General features: G+C 39.9%; 1 protein-coding gene across 4 annotated transcripts in view; it reads left to right on the top strand.

Annotated features, from left to right (window-relative positions):
• The window catches only part of BANK1 (B cell scaffold protein with ankyrin repeats 1), a 312,476-nt gene that overhangs the window by 73,914 nt on the left and 215,044 nt on the right, over positions 1–23,518 (top strand). For all 4 annotated transcript variants that reach the window (XM_022582436.2, XM_022582435.2, XM_022582434.2 and 1 more), the window contains exon 3: positions 16,242–16,396. In XM_022582436.2, the coding sequence (XP_022438144.1) occupies positions 16,242–16,396 (155 nt within the window). The remainder of the gene's footprint in view (positions 1–16,241; positions 16,397–23,518) is intronic.

Raw genomic sequence — 23,518 nt, 5'->3', positions numbered from 1 at the left:
CCAGAATGTCATATAGTTGGAATCATACAATGTGTAGCCTTTTCAGATTGGCTTCTTTCACTTAGTAATATGCATTTAAGTTTTTTCCATGTCTTTTCATTGTTTAATATCTTATTGCATTTTAGTGCTGAATAATATTTCATTGTATAGATATACCACAGTTTGTTCATTCACCTGCTGAAGGACATCTTGATTGCTCCCAAGTTTTTATGAATTATGAGTAAAGCTGCTCTAAATATCTATGTGTAGATTCTTGTGTGGACATAAGTTTTCAGCTCATTTGGATAAATACCAAGGAGTGCATTTGTTGGATTGAATGTTAAGAGTATGTTTAGTTTTGTCAGAAACCACCAAACTGTCTTCCAAAATAGCTGTACCATTTGTATTTCCACCAGTAATTGATGAGAGTTCTTGTTGCTCCACATCCTTGGTAACATTCGGTATTGTCAGTGTTCCAGATTTTGGCCATTCTGATAGGTGTGTAGTACTATTTCATTGTTGTTTTAATTTGCATTTCCCTGATAACATACAATGTGGAGCGTCTTTTCATATGCCTGTTTGCTACCTATATATCTTCTTTGGTGAGGTATTTGTTAAGAACTTTGGCTGACTTTTAAATTGATTTGGTCATTTTCTTATTGTTGAGTTTGAGTTCTTTATAAATGTTGGAAAACAGTCCTTTACTAAAAGTGTCTTTTGCATATATTTTCTCCCAATCTATGGCTTATCTTCTAATTCTCTAGATATTGTCTTTTGCATACATAAGTTTTTGATTTTAATGAAGTCCAGCTTATCAATTATTTCTTTCATGGATCATTACTTTGGTGTTGTGTCTAATAATATATCATCATACCCAAGGTCATCTATGTTTTTCCCTTACGTTATCTTCTAGGAGTTTTATAGTTTCGTATTATACATTTAGGACTATGATCCATTTTCAGTTAATTTTTGTGATGGTTGTAAGGTTTTGTGGTGGTTGTAAGGTATCTAGATGCATTTTTTGCATGTGAATGTTTAGTTGTTCCATCACCATTTGTTGAAGAGACTGTTTTTGCCCCGTTGTATTGCTTTTGCTCCTTGGTCAAAGATCAATTAACTATGTTTATGTGATTCTATTTCTTGGCTCTTACTCTCTTCCATTGACCTATTTGATTATTCTTTTGCCAAGACCTCACTATCGTGATTACTGCAGCTTTATAGTAGGTATTAAAGTAGGGTAGTGTCAGTCCTCCAACTTAGTTCTTCACCTTCAATATTAAGCTGCCTACTCTGGGTCTCTTGCCTCTCAATATAAACTATAGAATCAGTTTGTCCATATCTGTAAAGTAACTTGCTGAGATTTTGATTGTGATTGCATTGAATCTATAGCTCAAGTTGGGAAGAACAGACTTCCTGACACTATTGAGTTTTTCTATCCATGAACATAGAATATCTGTCCATTTATTTAGTTCTTATTTGATTTTGTTTATCAGAGTTTTGTGGTTTTCATCATATAGATATTGTACGTACTTTGTTAGATTTATACCGAAGTATTTCATTTTGAGGGGGTACTATTGTAAATGGTATTCCATTTTTAATTTCCAATTCCATGTATTTATTGTTAGTATATAGGAAAGCAGTTGCCTTTTGTATATTCACCTTATATCCTGCAATTTAGCTATAGTCACTTCCAGGAATTTCTTTGTTGATGCCTTTGGATTTACTAGACAGTCACATCATCCCAACAAAGTCAGGTTTATTTCTTCCTCCACTATGTGTAACTTTTCTTTTTCTTGCCTTAATTGCATTAATAAGGACTTCCAGTATGATAATGAAAAGGGATGGTAAGAGTTACATCCTCGCCTTGAACATGATCCTAGTGGGAAAGCTTTAAGTTTTTCACATTAAGAATGATGTTAGCTGAAGGGTTTTGGTAGATAGTGTTTACCAAGCTGAGAAAATTCCCCTTTATTCCTCGTTTACTAAGAGTTTTTATTATGACTTTGTGTTGGATTTTGTCAAATGCTTTTTCTGCATCTATTGATATGATGATATTATTGTTTTTATTCTTTTTTGGCTTTGATTTGCTAATATTTTGTGAGGATTTTTGCATCTATTTTTATGAGTGATATTGTTCTGTAGTTTTCTTGTAATGTCTTTGTCTGGATTTGGTATTAGGGTAATGCTGGCCTCACAGAATGAGTTAGGAAATATTCCCTCTGCTTCTATCCTCTAAAGGAGATTATAGAGAATTGGTATAATTTCTTCCTTAAATGTTTGGTATAATTCACCAGTGAACCCACCTGAGTCTGGTGCTTTCTATTTTGGAAGGTTATTAATTCTTGATTCAGTCTTTAATAGAAATAGGCTTTAGGCCTATTCATATTGTCTATTTCTTCCTGTGTGAGTTTTGGCAGATTGTGTCTTTCAAGGAATTGGTCCATTTTATTTAGGTTATCAAATTTGTGGCATTGGCTTGTTCATAGTATTCCTTTATTATCCATTTAACATCCATGGGATCTAGATCTCTAGAGTGATGTCCCCCTCTTTCATTTCTCATGTTATTAATTTGTGTCTTCTGCTTGTTCACATGCTTGCTTGCTCTCTGTCTCTCTCCCTTTCTCTCTCTTGCCTTTCTGTTAGCTTGGCTAGAGGCTTATGAATTTTACTGATCATTTTGGAGAACCAACTTTTGGTTTCATTGTTTTTTTTCTTTTTTCTCCAATTTTCAATTTCATTGATTTCTGTTCTAATTCTTATTTCTTTTCTCCTGCTTACTTTGAATTTAATTGGTTGGCTCTTCATTTTTAGTTACCTAAGGTGGAAACTGCAATTTGGTTTTAGATCTTGCTTCTTTTCTAATACATGCACTCAATGCTAACAGTTTCCCTCTAAGCACTGCTTTTGCTGCATCTCACACATTTTGCTGTTATATTTTTATATTCATTCAGTGCAAAATATTTTTTTAATTTCTTTTGAGATTTCTACTTTGACCCATGTATTATTTAGAAGTATGTTGTTTAATCTCCATATATTTGGGGATTTCTCAGTTATCTTTCTGTTATTGATTTCTAGTTTAATTTTATTGTGGTCTGAGAGTAGACATTGTTCAATTTCTATTCTTTTAAATTTGTTAAGGTGTGTTTTATGGCTCAGAATGAATTCTATGTTAGTGAATGTTCCATGTGAGCTTGCAAAAAAATGTATATCCTGTTTTTGTTGGATGAAGCAGTCTCTAAATGTCAATTATATGCAGTTTATTAATGGTGTTGTTGATTTCAATTACGTCCTTACTGATTTTCTGCCCGCTCTTTCTGTCCATTTCTGAGACAGAGGTGTTGAGGTTTCTAACTGTAATAGTGGATTCATCTATTTCTTTTTGAAGTTCTATTAGTTTTTGCATCGCATAGTTTCACACTCTGTGGCTAGGTGTACGCACATTAAGAATTGTCATATCTTCTTGGAGAATTCACCCCTTTATCATTATGTAATGTCCTTCTTTATCCCTGATAACTTTTCTTACTTTAAAGTCTGCTCTGTCTGAAATTAATATAGCTACTGTTGCTTTCCTTTGTTTAGTATTAGCATGGTGTATTTTTCCATCCATTTACTTTTTTTTTTTTTAACATCTTTATTGGGGTATAATTGCTTTACAATGGTGTGTTAGTTTCTGCTTTATAACAAAGTGAATCGGTTATACATATACATATGTTCCCATATGTCTTCCCTCTTGCGTCTCCCTCCCTCCCACTCTCCCTATCCCACCCCTCCAGGCTGTCACAAAGCAACGAGCTAATATCCCTGTGCCATGCGGCTGCTTCCCACTAGCTATCTACCTTACTACGTTTGTTAGTGTGTATATGTCCATGACTCTCTCTCGCCCTGTCAAAGCTCACCCTTCCCCCTCCCCTTATCCTCAAGTCTGTTCTCCAGTAGGTCTGCATCTTTATTCCTGTCTTACCCCTAGGTTCTTCATGACATTTTTTTTTCTTAAATTCCATATATATGTGTTAGCATACAGTATTTGTCTTTTCCTTTCTGACTTACTTCACTCTGTATGACAGACTCTAGGTCTATCCATCTCATTACAAATAACTCAATTTCGTTTCTTTTTAAGGCTGAGTAATATTCCATTGTATATATGTGCCACATTATCTTTATCCATTCATCTGATGATGGGCACTTAGGTTGTTTCCATCTCCGGGCTATTGTAAATAGAGCTGCAATGAACATTTTGGTACATGACTCTTTTTGAATTTTGGTTTTCTCAGGGTATATGCCCAGTAGTGGGATTGCTGGGTCATATGGTAATTCTATTTGTAGTTTTTTAAGGAACCCCCATACTGTTCTCCATAGTGGCTGAACCAATTCACATTCCCAAAAGCAGTGCAAGAGTGTTCCCTTTTCTCCACACCCTCTCCAGCATTTATTGTTTCTAGATATTTTGATGATGGCCATTCTGACTGGTGTGAGATGATATCTGAGTGTAAATTCTGGAGATTAATCCTTTGTCAGTTGCTTCATTTGCAAATATTTTCTCCCATTCTGAGGGTTGTCTTTTGGTCTTGTTTATGGTTTCCTTTGCTGTGCAAAAGCTTTGAAGTTTCATTAGGTCCCATTTGTTTATTTTTGTTTTTATTTCCATTTCTCTAGGAGGTGGGTCAGAAAGGATCTTGCTGTGATTTATGTCATAGAGTGTTCTGCCTATGTTTTCCTCTAAGAGTTTGATAGTTTCTGGCCTTACATTTAGGTCTTTAATCCATTTTGAGCTTATTTTTGTGTATGGTGTTAGGGAGTGATCTAATCTCATACTTTTACATGTACCTGTCCAGTTTTCCCAGCACCATTTATTGAAGAGGCTGTCCTTTCTCCACTGTACATTCCTGCCACCTTTATCAAAGATAAGGTGTCCATATGTGCGTGGGTTTATCTCTGGGCTTTCTATCCTGTTCCATTGATCTTTCTGTTTTTGTGCCAGTACCATACTGTCTTGATTACTGTAGCTTTGTAGTATAGTCTGAAGACAGGGAGCCTGATTCCTCCAGCTCCTTTTTTCGTTCTCAAGATTGCTTTGGCTATTCGGGGTCTTTTGTGTTTCCATACAAATTGCGAAATTTTTTGTTCTAGTTCTGTGAAAAATGCCAGTGGTAGTTTGATAGGGATTGCGTTGAATCTGTAGATTGCTTTGGGTAGTAGAGTCATTTTCACAGTGTTGATTCTTCCCATCCAAGAACATGGTATATCTTCCATCTATTTGTATCATCTTTAATTGCTTTCATCAGTGTCTTATAATTTTCTGCATACAGGTCTTTTGTCTCCTTAGGTAGGTTTATTCCTAGATATTTTATTCTTTTTGTTGCAATGGTAAATGGGAGTGTTTTCTTGATTTCACTTTCAGATTTTTCATCATTAGTATACAGGAATGCCAGAGATTTCTGTGCATTAATTTTGTATCCTGCTACTTTACCAAATTCATTGATTAGCTGTAGTAGTTTTCTGGTAGCATGTTTAGGATTCTCTATGTATAGTATCATGTCATCTGCAAACAGTGACAGCTTTACTTCTTCTTTTCCGATTTGGATTCCTTTTATTTCCTTTTCTTCTCTGATTGCTGTGGCTAAAACCTCCAAAACTATGTTGAATAAGAGTGGTGAGAGTGGGCAACCTTGTCTTGTTCCTGATCTTAGTGGAAATGGTTTCAGTTTTTCACCATTGAGGATGATGTTTGCTGTGGGCTTGTCATATATGGCCTTTATTATGTTGAGGAAAGTTCCCTCTATGCCTGCTTTCTGCAGGGTTTTTATCATAAATGGGTGTTGAATTTTGTCGAAAGCTTTCTCTGCATCTATTGAGATGATCATACGGTTTTTCTCCTTCAATTTGTTAATATGGTGTATCACATTGATAGATTAGCGTATATTGAAGAATCCTTGCATTCCTGGAATAAACCCCACTTGATCATGGTGTATGATCCTTTTAATGTGCTGTTGGATTCTGTTTGTTAGTATTTTGTTGAGGATTTTTGCATCTATGTTCATCAGTGATATTGGCCTGTAGTTTTCTTTCTTTGTGACATCCTTGTCTGGTTTTGGTATCAAGGTGATGGTGGCCTCATAGAAGGAATTTGGGAGTGTTCCTCCCGCTGCTATATTTTGGAAGAGTTTGAGAAGGACAGGTGTTAGCTCTTCTCTAAACGTTTGATAGAATTCACCTGTGAAGCCATCTGGTCCTGGGCTTTTGTTTGTTGGAAGATTTTTAATCACAGTTTCAATTTCAGTGCTTGTGTTTGGTCTGTTCATATTTTCTATTTCTTCCTGATTCAGTCTTGGCAGGTTGTACATTTCTAAGAATTTGTCCGTTTCTTCCAGATTGTCCATTTTATTGGCATAGAGTTGCTTGTAGTAACCTCTCATGATTTTTTTTATTTCTGCAGTGTCAGTTGTTACTTCTTTTTCGTTTCTAATTCTATTGATTTGAGTCTTCTCCCTTTTTTTCTTGATGAGTCTGGCTAGTGGTTTATCTATTTTGTTTATCTTCTCAAAGAACCAGCTTTTAGTTTTATTGATCTTTGCTATCGTTTCCTTCATTTCTTTTTCATTTATTTCTGATCTGATGTTTATGATTTCTTTCCTTCTGCTAGCTTTGGGGTTTTTTTGTTCTTCTTTCTCTAATTGCTTTAGGTGCAAGGTTATTAGGTTGTTAATTCGAGGTGTTTCCTCTTTCTTAAGGTGGGCTTGTATTGCTATAAACTTCCCCCTTAGAACTGCTTTTGCTGCATCCCATAGGTTTTGGGTCGTTGTGTCTCCACTGTCATTTGTTTGTAGGTATTTTTTTATTTCCTCTTTGATTTCTTCAGTGATCACTTCATTATTAAGTAGTGTATTGTTTAGCCTCCATGTGTTTGTATTTTTTACAGATCTTTTCCTGTAATTGATATCTAGTCTCATGGCGTTGTGGTCAGAAAAGATACTTGATACAATTTCAATTTTCTTAAATTTACCAAGGCTTGATTTGTGACCCAAGATATGATCTATCATGGAGAATGTTCCATGAGCACTTGAGAAGAAAGTGTATTCACTTGTTTTTGGATGGAATGTCCTATAAATATCAATTAAGCCCATCTTGTTTAATGTATCATTTAAAGCTTGTGTTTCCTTATTTATTTTCATTTTGGGTGATCTGTCCATTCGTGAAAGTGGGGTGTTAAAGTCCCCTACTATGAATGTGTTACTGTCGATCTCCCCTTTTATGGCTGTTAGTATTTGCCTTATGTATTGAGGTGCTCCTATGTTGTGTGCATAAATATTTACAATTGTTATATCTTCTTCTTGGATCGATCCCTTGATCATTATGTAGTGTCCTTCTTTGTCTCTTTTAATAGTCCTTTTTTAAAGTCTATTTTGTCTGATATGAGAATTGCTACTCCAGCTTTCTTTTGGTTTCCATTTGCATGGAATATCTTTTTCCATCCCCTCACTTTCAGTCTGTATGTGTCTCTAGGTCTGAAGTGGGTCTCTTGTAGACAGCATATATAAGGGTCTTGTTTTTGTATCCATTCAGCCAATCTGTGTCTTTTGGTGGGAACGTTTAGTCCATTTACATTTAAGGTAATTATCGATATGTATGTTCCTATTCCCATTTTCTAAACTGTTTTGGGTTCGTTATTATAGGTCTTTTCCTTCTCTTGTGTTTCTTGTCTAGAGAAGTTCCTTTAGCATTTGTTGTAAAGCTGGTTTGGTGGTGCTGAACTCTCTCAGCTTTTGCTTGTCTGTAAAGGTTTCAATTTCTCCATCAAATCTGAATGAGATCCTTGCTGGGTAGAGTAGTCTTGGTTGCAGGTTTTTCTCCTTCATCACTTTCAGTATGTCCTGCCACTCCCTTCTGGCTTGTAGGGTTTCTGCTGAGAGATCAGCTGTTAACCTTTTGGGGATTCCCTTGTGTGTTATTTGTTGTTTTTCCCTTGCTGCTTTTAATATGCTTTCTTTGTATTTAATTTCTGACAGTTTGATTAATATGTGTCTTGGCGTATTTCTCCTTGTATTTATCCTGTATGGGACTCTCTGTGCTTCCTGGACTTGATTAACTATTTCCTTTCCCATATTAGGGAAGTTGTCAACTATAATCTCTTCAAATATTTACTCAGTCCCTTTCTTTTTCTCTTCTTCTTCTGGAACCCCTATAATTCGAATGTTGGTGCATTTAATGTTGTCCCAGAGGTCTCTGAGACTGTCCTCAGTTCTTTTCATTCTTTTTTCTTTATTCTGCTCTGCAGTAGTTATTTCCACTACTTTATCTTCCAGGTCACTTATCCGTTCTTCTGCCCCAGTTATTCTGCTATTGATCCCTTCTAGAGTATTTTTAATTTCATTTATTGCGTTGTTCATCGTTGCTTGTTTCATCTTTATTTCTTCTAGGTCCTTGTTAACTGTTTCTTGCATTTTGTCCATTCTATTTCCAAGATTTAGGATCATCCTTACTATCATTATTCTGAATTCTTTTTCAGGTAGACTGCCTATTTCCTCTTCATTTGTTAGGTCTGGTGCATTTTTATCTTGCTCCTTCATCTGCTGTGTGTTTTTCTGTCTTCTCATTTTGCTTATCTTACTGTGTTTGGGGTCTCCTTTTTGCAGGCTGCAGGTTCGTAGTTCCCGTTGTTTTTGATGTCTGTCTCCAGTGGCTAAGGTTGGTTCAGTGGGTTGTGTAGGCTTCCTGGTGGAGGGGACTAGTGCCTGTGTTGTGGTGGATGAGGCTGGATCTTGTCTCTCTAGTGAGCAGGTTCACGTCTGGTGGTGTGTTTTGGGGTGTCTGTGGCCTTATTATGATTTTAGGCCGCCTCTCTGCTAATGGGTGGGGTTGTGTTCCTGTTTTGCTAGTTGTTTGGCATAGGTTGTCCAGCACTGTGGCTTGCTGGTCGTTGAGTGAAGCTGGGTGCTGGTGTTAAGATGGAGGTCTCTGGGAGATTTCCGCCATTTAATATTATGTGGAGCTGGGAGGTCTCTTGTTGACCAGTGACCTGAAGTTGGCTCTCCTACCTCAGAGGCAGAGCCCTGACTCCTGGCTGGAGGACCAAGAGCCTTTCATCCACACGGCTCAGAATAAAAGGAAGAAAAAGTAGAGAGAATTAGTAGAAGTATGAGGAAAGAAAGAAGGAAAGGAGGAAAGGAAGGAAGGAAGAAAGAAGCAAAGAAGGAAAGAAAGGAGGGAGGGAGGAAGGAAGGAAAGAAGGAGGGAAAGAAGGAAAAAAGACAGAAAGAAAGAGATACAGTAAAAATAAAATAAAGTATAATATAGTTATTGAATTAAAAATATTTAGAAAAAAAAAAAAGGGACGGATAGAACCTTGGACAAATGTTGGAAGCAAAGCTATACAGAGAAAATCTTACACAGAAGCATACACATACACCCTCACAAAAAGATGTAAAGGGGGAAAAATCATAAATCTTGCTCTCAGAGACCACCTCCTCAAGTTGGGGTGATTCGTTGTCTAAAGGAGGGAAGGAAGGAAGGAAAGAAAGAAAGAAAGAATGAAGGTAAAGTATAATAAAGTTATTACAATTAAAATTAATTATTAAGAAAAAAATTTTTTTTAAAAAACCATGGACGGATAGAGCCCTAGGACAAATGGTGGAAGCAAGACTATACAGACAAGATCTCCCACAGAAGCATACACGTACACATTCACAAAAAGAGGAAAAGGGAAAAAAATCATAGATCTCGCTCCTAAAGTCCACCTCTTCAATTTGGGATCATTCCTTGTCTATTCAGGTATTCCACAGATGGAGGGTATATCAAGTTGATTGTGGAGCTTTAATCCGCTGCTTCTGAGGCTGCTGGGAGAGATTTCCCTTTCTCTTCTTTGTTCTCACAGCTCACAGGAGCTCAGCTTTAGATTTGGCCCTGCCTCTGTGTGTGGGTCGCTGGAGGGCGTCTGTTTTTTGCTCAGACAGGACGGGGTTAAAGGAGCCGCTGATTCGGGGGCTCCGGATCACTCAGGCCGGGAGTGGGGGGGGGGAGGGAGGGGCACTGCGTGCGGGGCGGGCCTGCGGCGGCAGAGGCCAGCGTGACGTTGCTCCAGCCTGAGGCCCGCCGTGCGTTCTCCCGGGGAAGTTGTCCCTGGGTCCCGGGAACCTGGCAGTGGCGGGCTGCACAGGCTCCGCGGAAGAGGGGTGTGGAGAGTGACCTGTGCTCGCACTCAGGCCCCTTGGTGGCGGCAGCAGCAGCCTTAGCGTCTCCCGCCTGCCTCTGGGGTCCGCACTTTTAGCCGCGGCTCGCGCCCGTCTCTGGAGTTCATTTAAGCAGCGCTCTTAAACCCCTCTCCTCGCACACCAGGAAACAAAGAGGGAAGAAAAAGTCTCTTGCCTTTTCAGCAGGTGCAGACTTTTCCCCGGACTCCCTCCCGGCCAGCCGTGGTGCACTAATCCCTTCAGGCTATGTTGAAGCCGCCAACCCCAGTCCTCTCCCTGCGCTCCGTGGGAAACCGAAACCCGAGCCTCAGCTCGCAGCCCCGCCCGCCCCGGCGGGTGAGCAGACAAGCCTCTCGGGCTGGTGAGTGCCGGTCGGCACCGATCCTCTGTGCGGGAACCTCCCCGCTTTGCCCTCCGCACCCGTCGCTGTGCACTCCTCCGCGGTCCCGAAGCTCCCCCCTCCGCCTCCCGCAGTCTCCGCCCGCGAAGGGGCTTCCTAGTGTGTGGAAACTTTTCCTCCTTCACAGCTCCCTCCCACTGGTGCAGGTGCCGTCCTTATTCTTTTGTCTCTGTTTTTTCTTTTTTTCTTTTGCCCTACCCAGGTACGTGGGGAGTTTCTTGCCTTTTCGGAGGTCTGAGATCTTCTGCCAGCGTTCAGTAGGTGTTCTGTAGGAGTTGTTCCACGTGTAGATGTATTTCTGGTGTATCCGTGGGGAGGAAGGCGATCTCCGCGTCTTACTCTTCCGCCATCTTCAAGCCGTCCCCCATCCATTTACTTTTAATCATTATATGTTTCTATATTTAAAGTGGATTTCTTGTAGACAACATATAGGTGGGTCTTGTTATTTGATCCACTGTGATAATCTCTGTTTTTTAATTGGTGCATTTAGACCTTGACATTCAAAATGATTACTGATATAGTTGGATGAATATCTACCATATTCATTAGTAAGTTTTCTGTTTTGCTCCCCTTGTTCTTTATTCCTATTTTTGTCTTCTACTGTTTTTCTGCCATTTGTGATTTTAATTGAGCATTTTACATGATTCCATTTTTCTACTTTTTTAGCGTGTCGGTTATACTTAAAAAATAATTTTTTTTAGGGTTTATCCTAGAGTTTGCAATACGCATTTACAGCTAACGCAAGTCTACTTTCAAGTAACACTGTATCACTTCATAGGTAGTATTATTACCTTATAATAATAAAATGATTCTAATTCTTCCTTTCTATACTTTATATCATTGCTTTCATTTATTTTATTTATATATAAACATACACAAGCGTATATATGTAAATATTTACATAAGAATACATATTGGATATATTGTTGCTGTTATTATCTTGAACAAACTGTTATCTTCTAGATCAATCACAAATAAGAAAAATATTTATTTTACCTTCAGTTATTCCTTCTTCAATGCTCTCCCTTCATTATGCAGATCTGAATTTCTGATCTATATTATTTTTCTTCTCACTAAAGAACTTCTTTTTTCTTTCAGGCAGGTCCACTGATAATAAATTATCTCAATATTTGTTTGTCTGAGAAAATCTCTATTTTTCCTTCAGCTTTAAAAGATAATTTCACAGGGTACAGAATTCTGGGTGGGTGGTTTATTTCTCTTATACTTTTAAGTATTTCACTCCACTCTCTTGCTTGCATGGTTTCTGAGGATAAGTCAGATATAATCCTTATCTTTGTTCCTCTATAGGTAAGGATTTTTTTCCTCTAGCTTTTTCTCAAATTTTGTTTATTTTTGATTTTCTGCAGTTTGAAGATGATATCCCTAGGTATATCCCATTTTTGGGGGGGATTTTCCTAGTTGGTGTTCTCTGAACTTCCTGGATCTGTGATTTAGTGTCTGACATTAATTTGGGGAAATTCTCAGTCATTATTTTTTGAAATATTTCTTCTGTTCCTTTCTCTCTTTCTTCTACTTCTGGTATTCCCATTATGCATATGTTACACTTTTCACAGTTGTCCCACAGTCCTTGGATGTTCTGTCAATTTTTTTTTAGTCTTTGTTCTCTTTGCTCTTCAGTTTTCAAGGATTCTATTGATATATCCTCTAGCTCAGAGATTCTTTCCTCAGTCATGTCCAGTCTTTACTAATAAATCCATCAAAGACATTCTCTATTTCTGTTACAGTGTTTTTAATCTCTAGCACTTTCTTATGGCTCTTCTTAGGATTTCCATCTCTGTGCTTGCATTGCCTATCTGTTCTTGCATTCTGTCTAATTTTTTATTTATTTATTTTTATTATTATTTGTGGTACGTGGGCCTCTCACTGTTGTGGCCTCTCCCGTTGCGGAGCACAGGCTCCAGACGCACAGGTTCAGCGGCCATGGCTCACGGGCCCAGCCGCTCCGCGGCATATGGGATCTTCCCGGACCGGGGCACGAACCCGTGTCCCCTGCATCGGCAGACGGACTCCCAACCACTGCACCACCAGGGAAGCCCTAATTTTTTTTTTTAAACATCTTTATTGGAGTATAATTGCTTTACAATGGTATGTTAGTTTCTGCTGTGTAACAAAGTGAATCAGCTATACATAAACATATATCCCCATATCTCCTCCCTCTTGCGTCTCCCTCCCACCCTCCCTATCCCACCCCTCTAGGTGGACACAAAGCACCGACCTGATCTCCCTGTGCTATGCGGCTGCTTCCCACTAGCTATCTATTTTACATTTGGTAGTGTATATATGTCCATGCCACATTATAGCCCTTAGCATTCTAATCAGAGTTGGTTTAAATTCCCAGTCCGATAATTCCAACATCCCTGCCATGTCTGATTCTAGTGCTTTCTCTGGTCTTTTCAATTTGTATTTTCTACCTTTTGGTATGCCTTGTAATTTTTCTTGATAACTAGACATAATATACTTTTTAAAAAGAACTGCTGTAAATAAGCCTTTAGTAATGTGGTGGTGAGGTGTGGTGGTGAGGTGTGGCGGAGAGGAGGCTTTCTAGAGTTCTGTGATTGGGTTTCAGTCCTTTAGTGAGCCTATGCCTCTGGACTGTGGACCTCACAAGAGTTCCTCAGGTTTTTTTCTCCCCTTTAGGTGAGAGAGGATTATTCCAGTGGGCTGCAGTTGGGTATTTCTCTTCCTCTGGTCGATTAGAATGTGGTAATACCCCAGTAGATTTGGCTCTGATGAACTAGTTTCCAACCAGGGCAGGCCTTGTTAAGAACAGAGAGTGTCCTGGAGTATTTAAAGATGTTTCCAGATCCATTGAAGCAGGAGGGCATGTTCCCCAGTATTTGCTGTGGGAATCTTATCAAGCTCCTAGAGGTAAATTTCAAAATATTGTGTTCCCCCCACCTTTTGGCTGAATTCCCCTGGAGTTTTTAACTCTCAGACTTGTCCTCATTGAGTGTCCAGCAATTCATCAATTACGGTTCAGGTTTCTCTACCCTGGCCCTGGCTGCTGGGGCCGTTTCCACTCCTGAGTTTCTGCTCTGGTAAAGCTGAGATTCTCTATCCACCTGCCTGTCTCTCCAGCCTTGGGGGCAGCAGTTTGTGCTGTGTCCACGCCTCTCTTAAGAATCCAAGAAAAGTTATTGATGTTTTAGTCTGTTCAACTTTTTGTTTGTTAGGTTGGAGGGGCAACTTCCAAAGCTCCTTAAATATGGAACCTGGAGGAAGTCCTATACTTCTTATTTTACTAAAATGGGAACCTACAAAACTGACAGTTTTGTAACTTGATTTTTTTTCACTTATATCATAAACTTGTTCCTTGTTGTTAAATATTGTTTGATGGAATTTTAATTAGTGACAGTATCTTTTATCACATTACACGTTTTTCATCTGGTCCCGTATTGCTTCAACTGCTCCCAGTTTTCTGCATTATAAACAGTGCTTCTGTGAACAGTCATAGAGGTAAATCTTTTGTACATCCATAATTATGTCCTCAGGGTAAAGAAAATAGCTCTTCTTAACCTAATACCACAGATGAATTAGCAGAAAACATCCTAGATACTGCTGCAGTGGAACAACTTACACCTTTTAAGATATATAAAATGAAATCAGTTTCCTTGTTCTTTCTTCAGTTCACAAAGTGATTGAGCCAGTTCTATACAACCTTTCACTAATTTGGGGTGTGTGTGTGTGTATGAGAGAGAGAGAGAGAATGAGACTGCTTATGGAAGTGTTTAAAATTGTTAGAGAAATAAAGGCTGTTTCTCATTTCATTTCAAGCAAGACTAGTACTGGGAGAATCTGGAAATCCCAGGTGCTTTTGTACTTTTATTCTGTAACTTTCGTAAGACAGAAAAAAAAAAACCCCAAAACAAAACTCTCTCCTTCTTAGATGTGGCATGGAGACAGCTCCTCTCCAGAGGACATCACTTTTGTTACTCTGCTTTTCTGTTAGAATTACCTGTATGAAACTGCTGACTTCACTTTCTGGATGCAATGAAACCAGAATTCTAGCCAACTTCATCTATATTGCCTTTGACTCTTCTTCCTTTTTATCCTGTCAATTCCCTTTTGCCAAAGACCATTAGGACACACCTGTCCTTGAACTATTTTTTTTTGCTAGTTGCAATGAAGAGAAGGCCACCATGGAGAACCATGGGACACCTCAGGAAGACTGTATTAAGAAAAGACTCATTGTAGGATTTAGGGTTGCATTAAATGATTTGAGGAAGGGTTCCTGGAAGCAGGGCTTTGCTATAGTTTGCTTGCTGTCAAAAAGCACACGTAATTTTATGGTTTCGTGTATTAACAGCTTATTGAGAAGCAGGGTAACCAGCTATACCAGTATACTTGAAACTGAGGGGGTTTCTGGGACACAGCGTTTTCAGTGCCCAAACCAAAAATATCCCAAGCAAACTGGGAGGAGCTCGTTACCCTACCTGGAAGGCGAGAGAAGTGAAAAGAGGCTGAGACTGGAATTGGTAAAGAAGCAACATCACTCACAGGAGCCAGGATTCAGGATGTTTGGTTATTTTGTGGTTTGGACAGTGTTCATGTTTTTGCCTGGATTCAGACATGATTACAAAGTGGCCTGATCTCTGACTTAATCCATCATGGTGACAGGTGGCCTTGTCCGATGGGGATGTCCTGCAAAATTGTTGATGTTCCGTAGGAGAACAGGAGGCCACCTCCTAGCAACACCAAGGCCTTCACACAGTATCAGGCCAGTATCTAGCTGTCAGGAGCTGTTTTCCTTTTCTCCAATTCCCTTCTTTGAGGATTTGAGAGATACATTTGAGGTTGGCCTAAGATGACAATTGTGAGAGTCTCTAGTGGTGAGAGCCTTGGTTCCAGTCATATTGGCTCTGTGCCCTAATAAAATGCTCTGGGCTTTGAAACATTGAGTAATAAAAGTATTATCCATCTCTCTTAACACAGCTCTTCTTCAATAGAGAAAAGTGTCTTAATGATTGAGACGATGCTAAGTTAATAAATGTTAAATGTTTTAAAAATCAAATACTCTTTTCCCTTCTTTGAGATTCAAAATTCACATTAGCATATTTTAGTGTTCTTAGTAATACTGCCATAAAGAAACCCAACTTATTTAATTCAGGACACTTTTTTCACAGAACACATTAACATTTTGATGAACACTAATATTTCACTATTAAACTAGTGTTTCATAGAAATACTAGTTTATTTAGTGATTGTCTCCTAGTTATGCTTTTTGTTTTTAAAATTAGAAATATATGTGAAGGGTAAATAATTGTTCTGATTTAAAATGAATAAATTTTCTTAATTAGAGGCATTGAAAAGAAATAGCTTCATGTTTTTCAGATTTATTGTTTTAATATTAAGAGACAATATTAAATGGTGGTTGGATGTTTTGGGGGAAAATACTTAACTAGTGGATGAAAATATTATGTATTTGATTTAGTTTAGTAGCTTACGGTTATAATACTAGTTAACTTATGAAGCATTATTTTAATTATTAACATTGGTTCATTTACTTTAGCTGTCTTAAACTCAGTTTGGTTGTCCCACATATTAATTGTTTAGCAATTATAAATAAATCAATTGTTTAGCAATTAGTTTTTATAGCAATGGAGGAAATAATATGGCCTTAGCTATATTGTAATCTACATTCATGAACTTTCCTCTAGGTTCTGAGGACTACCTCGATGTCATTATTCCAACAGACCTAAGGGTGGAACATTCTGGGCAAATAAGTGAGAGAAAGGAAATTGAAGAATTATCAGAAGCTTCAAGAAGCACCATATCACAGGCAGTGGTGCTTCCCGCTGAGATTCCGTGTGAGGTCAGTAAAGACACCTTGTTATTTAAGTGACTGCATTATTTTAATGGATACTGCATTTCACTAGAATGTAACTAACACTGGAAGCTACAACATAGAGGCATTTTTGTCTACTCTGTTCATGGCAATGTCCTCAGAACCCAGAACAATATCTGGTAGTAGGCATTTGATACATATTTGTTGAATAATAAAGTATTGAAACATATATGAAAGCATCATTTTATTAAATGTTACTTGATGTGTTACAAACAGATTTACAATTGCTATATATATCAAGCTATTTAAAAGAAAGTTGGATTCATATTAACCAGATCAAGGATTTTATTTTCATAAAAGGAAATACATTCTTGAATAGAATTTGAAAATACTTATTTTTTATGGCCACTGATTTTTAAATTATAAAACATATATCAAAGGCCTACATTATGAAGTGGAACTATCATAGAGCTAGAAGAGCTGGTCCTTTGGGGAATAAAAGTATAATGTTAGAGGGAGTGGATTTCTCAGGAGGTGACTATATGAACACATGTTGCCACCATTTCTTCCTTCTAAGTCTTCATTGGACTGAGCCACTAAAATAAGCCTACTGCTAGAGCTTGACCAAAACTTGGGCTTCGTGATCTCCAGACAATAAAAAGATGCTGGTCCTCGGTGTCTATGGTGTGCTTGACCAGGAAGAGCAAAAGATACAGGACGACCTTGAGAGCTGCATGAGAGGGTCCTTCAGGTGGACGCCAGTAGGTTAATGTGACAGGAGCTGCACTTGTCTGCTTACTGGGAGGCATATTTTGGAAGAGAATCCCCTGATCCTGATGATACCAGCAGCCCTGGGAGAAGCAGAACGTTCTGTGCAGTTTGGGAAAGCTTAATTCCCTCACCTGCAGACCCCATCCCCAAACAGGAGAATCGCCGTTTTATTATGTTATCAGTTCCAGAGGAACAAAAACTTCTTTGACACTCCCTTAAAGACCCCAGGAAGTGAAACTGTACAGGTTTGAGGCAACTGAGATAGCGGATCAGGCAAAGAACAATTACAACCTACTCGAGGAAGGGAGATCAGGCCAAACAAGCAGAACCAGTGGGTCGTATTGAGTCAGAAATAATGGAAGAGACAGAAATAAATAGAAGAGACTATAAAATGGAAATTAGAACTGTTCTCAAGTAGGGAAAGTCAAAGCAAAAAAGGAAAAAAAAAAAACCCTCTGGAACTAAAAGTTGCTCACCAGGAATTATGCAATGAGTCTAAATAGCTGCTTTCAAAAATATCTGCAAGAGTAAAGTCTGAGTAGTGTAAGACCTTTCCATTACTAAACTGCAGAGAAACCAAAATCCAAAACTTAAACCCCACTGCCCTACTCAGATGGCTGAGTAGGATGAGGGTTCTTTCAGTAACAGAACTGTGGGCTTTTACTGACATGTATACAATTCTTTCAGACCCTCTGCAGTTAAATTATTTCAATTCCAAATCTCTCTTGGGTACCCCACTTTTTTTTTTTTTTTTTTTTTGCGGTACGCGGGCCTCTCACTGTTGCGGCCTCTCCCGTTGCGGAGCACAGGCTCCGGACACGCAGGCTCAGCGGTCATGGCTCACGGGCCCAGCCGCTCCGCGGCACGTGGGATCCTCCCGGACCGGGGCACGAACCCGCATCCCCTGCATCAGCAGGCGGACTCTCAACCAATGCGCCACCAGGGAAGCCCGGTACCCCACTTTTTAAACAGTCCTAAGAGTTGAAAGGTCATATAAGATTATTTTAGCATCAGACCTACACATTAAAAAATTGAAATAAACAAATCCCTGGACCAAAAATAGTCATCCCAGTCAAAACCTTGTGTTCTCAGAACCTAGATCTTAGTATAGTCTGAATCCAAGTCCCAATTTCCAAGCACCACAGGAAAGATGATTTGTATCCAAATGAGTGAAAATCATGTTTCAGATTTGCCAGGATAACGTTCAGTCTATGCCAATTGTCTGAAAGCACAACCTTTGAACATTTCTGAGAAGTCTTTGAATTAGTGGGTAAGTAGAGTCCACTTAAGGATACGACCTCCTTTCTCCGGAAGTGATATTTTGAGACTTCGCGGCCATTGTATAAAACTCTAGAAATTTACAAGACTATCCTTGCCAGTCACCAGGTCATATTTGAGATGTGCTTCTTTCCCACCCAGTATCTTCAAAATCTATGGATTTCCCCTTATGGTTTTATGTTTCCAGCATGCTGGTGCTGAGTTGACTGGTTCAATCTAATGGCATCATCTTCATTCTCTCTGATGACCAGAGAATTAGTTTTAGTCTCACCTGTTGCCTCTTGCTGCAGAACTGCTTGGGTCTGTGGACCTGCTCCTGGAGAAGTGCTCTCCCTGTTCCCTCCTCTGCTCTGGAGAAGCAGCATAAGTAGATAGTTTAACTGAGGCAACAGGTAAGGCTGCTGTTGCTTTTGACCCCAGGAGCCTGGCAGTATTGATCCCTCTGCTGAGTCATCTTTCCCAGCATTGTTCCTTTCCATGGATTTCGGACTTCCTGGACCTTGATATTTTGTGCCCCTTCAAAAATAGCAGAAAAAAGTTTTTTTTCTTCAACAGTTTTTTTTCATGCACTAGTGAAGATGTGCCTGCAGTGTTCTATTTATGTAAGTTATTCCCTATCTTTTTAAGAAATACCTAAATGAGTTTTAACAGTTTAATTCTGCTGCTTAATTTTGCCTCTTTTCTAGGATTAGCAATATTTGTTCTACTTTAGTATGTGTTAAGCTTTTTTTTTTTTGGTTGGTGTGGGCCAGGATATTTGCTTTTCTAGCATATTCTTCCTGATTTTGTCTTGTATAGGGTAATTGATCACGAGAGATATGAAATCAGTGAATTCTAAGGCTGCTGATAATAAGCACATCCATTGTTCAAATGAATCTTATCCAGTTTTTGTCCTTGATGAATAATCCACCTGGGAGGCATTCTTCCATTGGAATAACATCTAAACCAGAACTGGACCTGGTCTATTATCTGCTAGCTTCTTTTCCCTTTGCTGTGTATTTACTCCAAAGTCCTAATTTTATTAATTTCTCAGGCGGATTCCCTCAGAGCAGTGGTTCTTATCTGGGACTGATTTGGCTGTCTCTCCCAAAGGGATATTTGGCAAAGTCTGCAGTCAGATTTGTTGTCATAACTGGGGGGTTGCTACTGGCATCTGGCGGGCAGAAGCCAGGGATGCTGCTAAACATCCTACAGTGCACAGGGCAGTCCCCACGGCAGTGACTTCTCTGGTTCAAACATGTCAGTACTGCCAAGGATAAATCCTGCCCCAGAGGATAGGAAATACATTCATGCCTCTTAATAATAGGTCACTTTCAAATCACCTAGTAATGGCATCAAGGAGGCAGTACTCTTCTTCAGAGACTTGTCTGCAGTCCTGCCAGTTGTTCTATGATCACTTGTTAGAGCTGCATCATCTCTAAAAAGTGATTCAGTCACTGGATTTCTTTTTAATGGATTTGACCTGAATCTTTAAGAGAGAGCCTATGAATGTTTTCCTCAATGGCCCTCTCGGAAGTACTGCGGTTTGCTCCCAGATGCCTCTTGCCTCTCCTGTGATTTCTCTGAGCCCCAGTCACGGGTCAGTAATGGCCTCTCTATTGCTTCTTCAGTAGCACCGTCCTAAAGAGCAGTCAAGAGTGAGCTTATTTTTTCTATCTTGTTTTACCTGTGTAGGCAGGACTTCAATGTCATTCTCCCTTCCTTTTGATAGAATCTGCTGCAATCGCAGCTTTTCTCCACCCCAAACCTCTTTACTTCCTTTGGTATAATTAGCTGATATTTCTTTATATTTATGTTATTCTCCCACTGCTACCGTTCCGATAAGACTGAAATATGCTTTTAAAAGTAGTCTGGTCTCTTGTTGATTTCTTGAGCAAATTTAGTTCTTCAAGTTATAGCATAACCAGAAAAGGCCTTTTAAGGGGCCTTATCAGCGTTTGGATCTATATTAATTTCATTGAATCATTTTTCTATCTGAATTCTAGAACATGGCGTATTCCCTAATAAAGACCTTCATTTTATTTGACCTTCACTGGTGTTTAGCTTTGTGGCTGCAACCATAATATTAGACTCCAAACCTAAATCTGTGTAGACCACAGATCATGTAACCAGTGACTCTAGTGAAACTCTGAGAATATATAAAGGGGTGTGACTTGTAGAAGGGCCCACAGGCAAACTACAAAAACTTCAGAGATTAGCTCCTATCTGTTCACTCCTTGGCACTGAATCCAGTTTAAAACAATACACAGAAGCTAACAGCACTGCCCACTTATTTCTGACACCAAGTTACACACTAGTCCTTGGTAGCCCACCTTAACTTAAAGTCAAGTCCTATGATTTAATTGAAAAATACAGTTAAAGCAGCAAAATATTATTATGTGTATCAATGCCTAAAATGTCTATGTTGTGAAGTATTACCCCTTTTGAGATAAGGTTTTACGATGACAAAAGATGTTTTTTCCCTGTAACTAAGTGGTTCTCAAACTAAGCAGCATAAAGAGATTACTAGGGGAGGTTTTAAAAAGTAATAATGTCTGGGCTTCCCTGGTGGCGCAGTGGTTGAGAGTCCGCCTGCCAATGCAGGGGACCCGGGCTCGTGCCCCAGTCTGGGAAGATCCCACATGCCGCAGAGTGGTTGGGCCCGTGAGCCATGGCCGCTGAGCCTGGGCGTCCAGAGCCTATGCTCCGCAACGGGAGAGGCCACAACAGTGAGAGGCCCACGTACCACAAAAAAGAAAAAAAAAAGTAATAATGTCTGAATCCTACCCCCAGAGATTCAGATGTAAATGGTCTGAGTTATGGCCTGGAGATTGGGAGTTTTAAAAGCTTCCCAGGTGATTCTGAAGGTGAGAATTAACAGCCAAATTTGGAAGCATTGCCATAACCTAATCCTTGCTCTGCTGTCACGGGTCAGATCAGGGTCAGCTGCAGCGACTTGCACAGTGCTGGCTTAATGAGGCCCATGCACCTGTGCTTGTAGAGCTAGTGCCTATTAATTATGAATATGAAAAGAGCCATTTGTCTGTGTGCAAGTCATAGTAGTAAGCTGATATGATCCACTAAGATCAAAATCCTTTGTTACCGGTACTTAATGATTCATTGAAGCCTAAAGACACCCATCCTGACAGTCTAGAAACTCCACTACCTGTGTTATATTGTAGACAAAGTTCCAGCCCTTTTGGTGAAGTCTCAAGGGTTGTGACCATTGCATTGAATCTGTAGAGTCTGGAAGTGATCATTACTATAACTCTCTTTCTGAATGGTCAGAGCTAAATAAGGGATAAACAGAGAAGTCAGAAAGATTGAGAGCAAAATAACAGCTTCATAACTGATAACACGAAATTTATGACCATTTGAGTGTCCTCATATTTCCTCCATTGAATTAAATGTGCCCAAATAATTATATCTTTAATTAAGATGCCCATAATAATTAAGGACAGGGCTGGACGAGTGCAGGCCTTCCCTCCTCCGAAGCCCCCCTTCGTGCATGGAGATGCAGGAAGCAGATGAAGCTGTGAGTCCTGAGGGGGATAAGGAGTAGAGCTTGCTCGATATAAAAAAATGTCTTTTTTTTTGTGGTACGCGGGCCTCTCACCACTGTGGCCTCTCCCGTTGCGGAGCACAGGCTCCGGACGCGCAGGCTCAGCGGCCATGGCCCACGGGCCCAGCCGCTCCGCGGTATGTGGGATCTTCCCGGACCAGGGCACGAACCCGCGTCCCCTGCATCGGCAGGAGGACTCTCAACCACTGTACCACCAGGGAAGCCCCCAAAATGTTATATTTTTATAGAGGTATTCTATCTGAATTGAAAAATATATACAGATTATCTTACGTACCTAATTCTTACAAGATGCCGCAACGATATGAAAAAATAAAAATAGCTTCGGGATGTTTAAAATCTATCTGGGAAGCCTAGACACAGGCATGAAAAGCGTATTAAGACCAGAGGGCATGGCTTAGAAAGGGTCAAATGAGGAGTACAGGTGCGAAATGTTTCATGATTCCTTCGGAAGTTGTGCGCGAAAGCTGAGTTGGACCTCAATGGAGAGGATGCATATGGGGAGATGGAGGGAGAGGAGGAACTCAAGGGCATGCCAACGTATGTACAAACAGGAACAGCTACCTAATTAGCAGGTCCCAGTGCAAAATGAAAAGGTAGGGACCTCTGTTCAAATTATTAAGCATTTCAAGCTGCAACAGCAGAACATTAAGACAAGTGCAGCGCTCTCCAAGTGCAGGGCCTGTGAAGCTGCAGAGGTTACGTGCCCATGAAGGTGGTCCCGGGTACAAATGAGGCGTCAGTGCCTCCTTGGGGGTGGTCTGTATGCTTGTCTTTTGTTGAGAATTCTTCTCTGGAAATGGTTGAAAGGTGGAGTCCTGCCCTCTATTAGGTAGAGAATCTGTTGCATAAGAAGCAGCCTGTGTGAGCCCTCGTGAATGAGAATGAGTTCTCTAGGTGAATAAACACTGGGAGAGGATGCTAAGGCTCACTAAGTTTGGAAAGCGAGAGGTCAAAGTTATACAAGAAGAGATGTACTAGGGAAGAGAACTCCAAAGAAGTTTGAAGCCGAGGATCTTGGGGATCTGAGCCAAAGTAAGTGGGAAGTCATTAAAGCTTCAGAGTAAGGAGTGAGATGTGAGCATTAGAGGAGCTGAAGAACTGCACTGGCAGTGAGGTCCTGTGAAGAGGAGGAAGCAGTGTGTGGGGGGCACAAGCAAAGAAACAGAGAAGTGTTTCCAACATGCAGGGTGTGTGAGGCCAGAGCAATAGGTGGAATTATGGGATCTTTTCTCGATGAGCAATTTACTGGAGAAATTTAGTTCAAAATAATCTGTGGACAAATATTGGAGAGTGGTAGACTCCGATGGAGAAATGCCTGAAGTGGATGTGTATCAGCTGAAATGATTTTTTTTTTTTTTTTTTTGCGTTACGCGGGCCTCTCACTGCTGTGGCCTCTCCCGTTGCAGAGCACAGGCTCCAGACGCGCAGGCTCAGCGGCCATGGCTCACGGGCCCAGCCGCTCTGAGGCATGTGGGATCTTCCCGGACCGGGGCACGAACCCATGTCCCCTGCATTAGCAGGCGGACTCTCAACCACTG

The sequence above is a fragment of the Delphinapterus leucas genome, chromosome 5 (assembly GCF_059928025.1).
Source record: "Delphinapterus leucas isolate spDelLeu-1000000601 "Yukka" chromosome 5, BTC_Dleu_Yukka2, whole genome shotgun sequence".
Classification (NCBI taxonomy): Eukaryota; Metazoa; Chordata; class Mammalia; order Artiodactyla; family Monodontidae; genus Delphinapterus; species Delphinapterus leucas.
The sequence above is the reverse complement of the archived record's forward strand: the minus strand, read 5'-3'. Positions and strand labels throughout refer to the sequence as shown.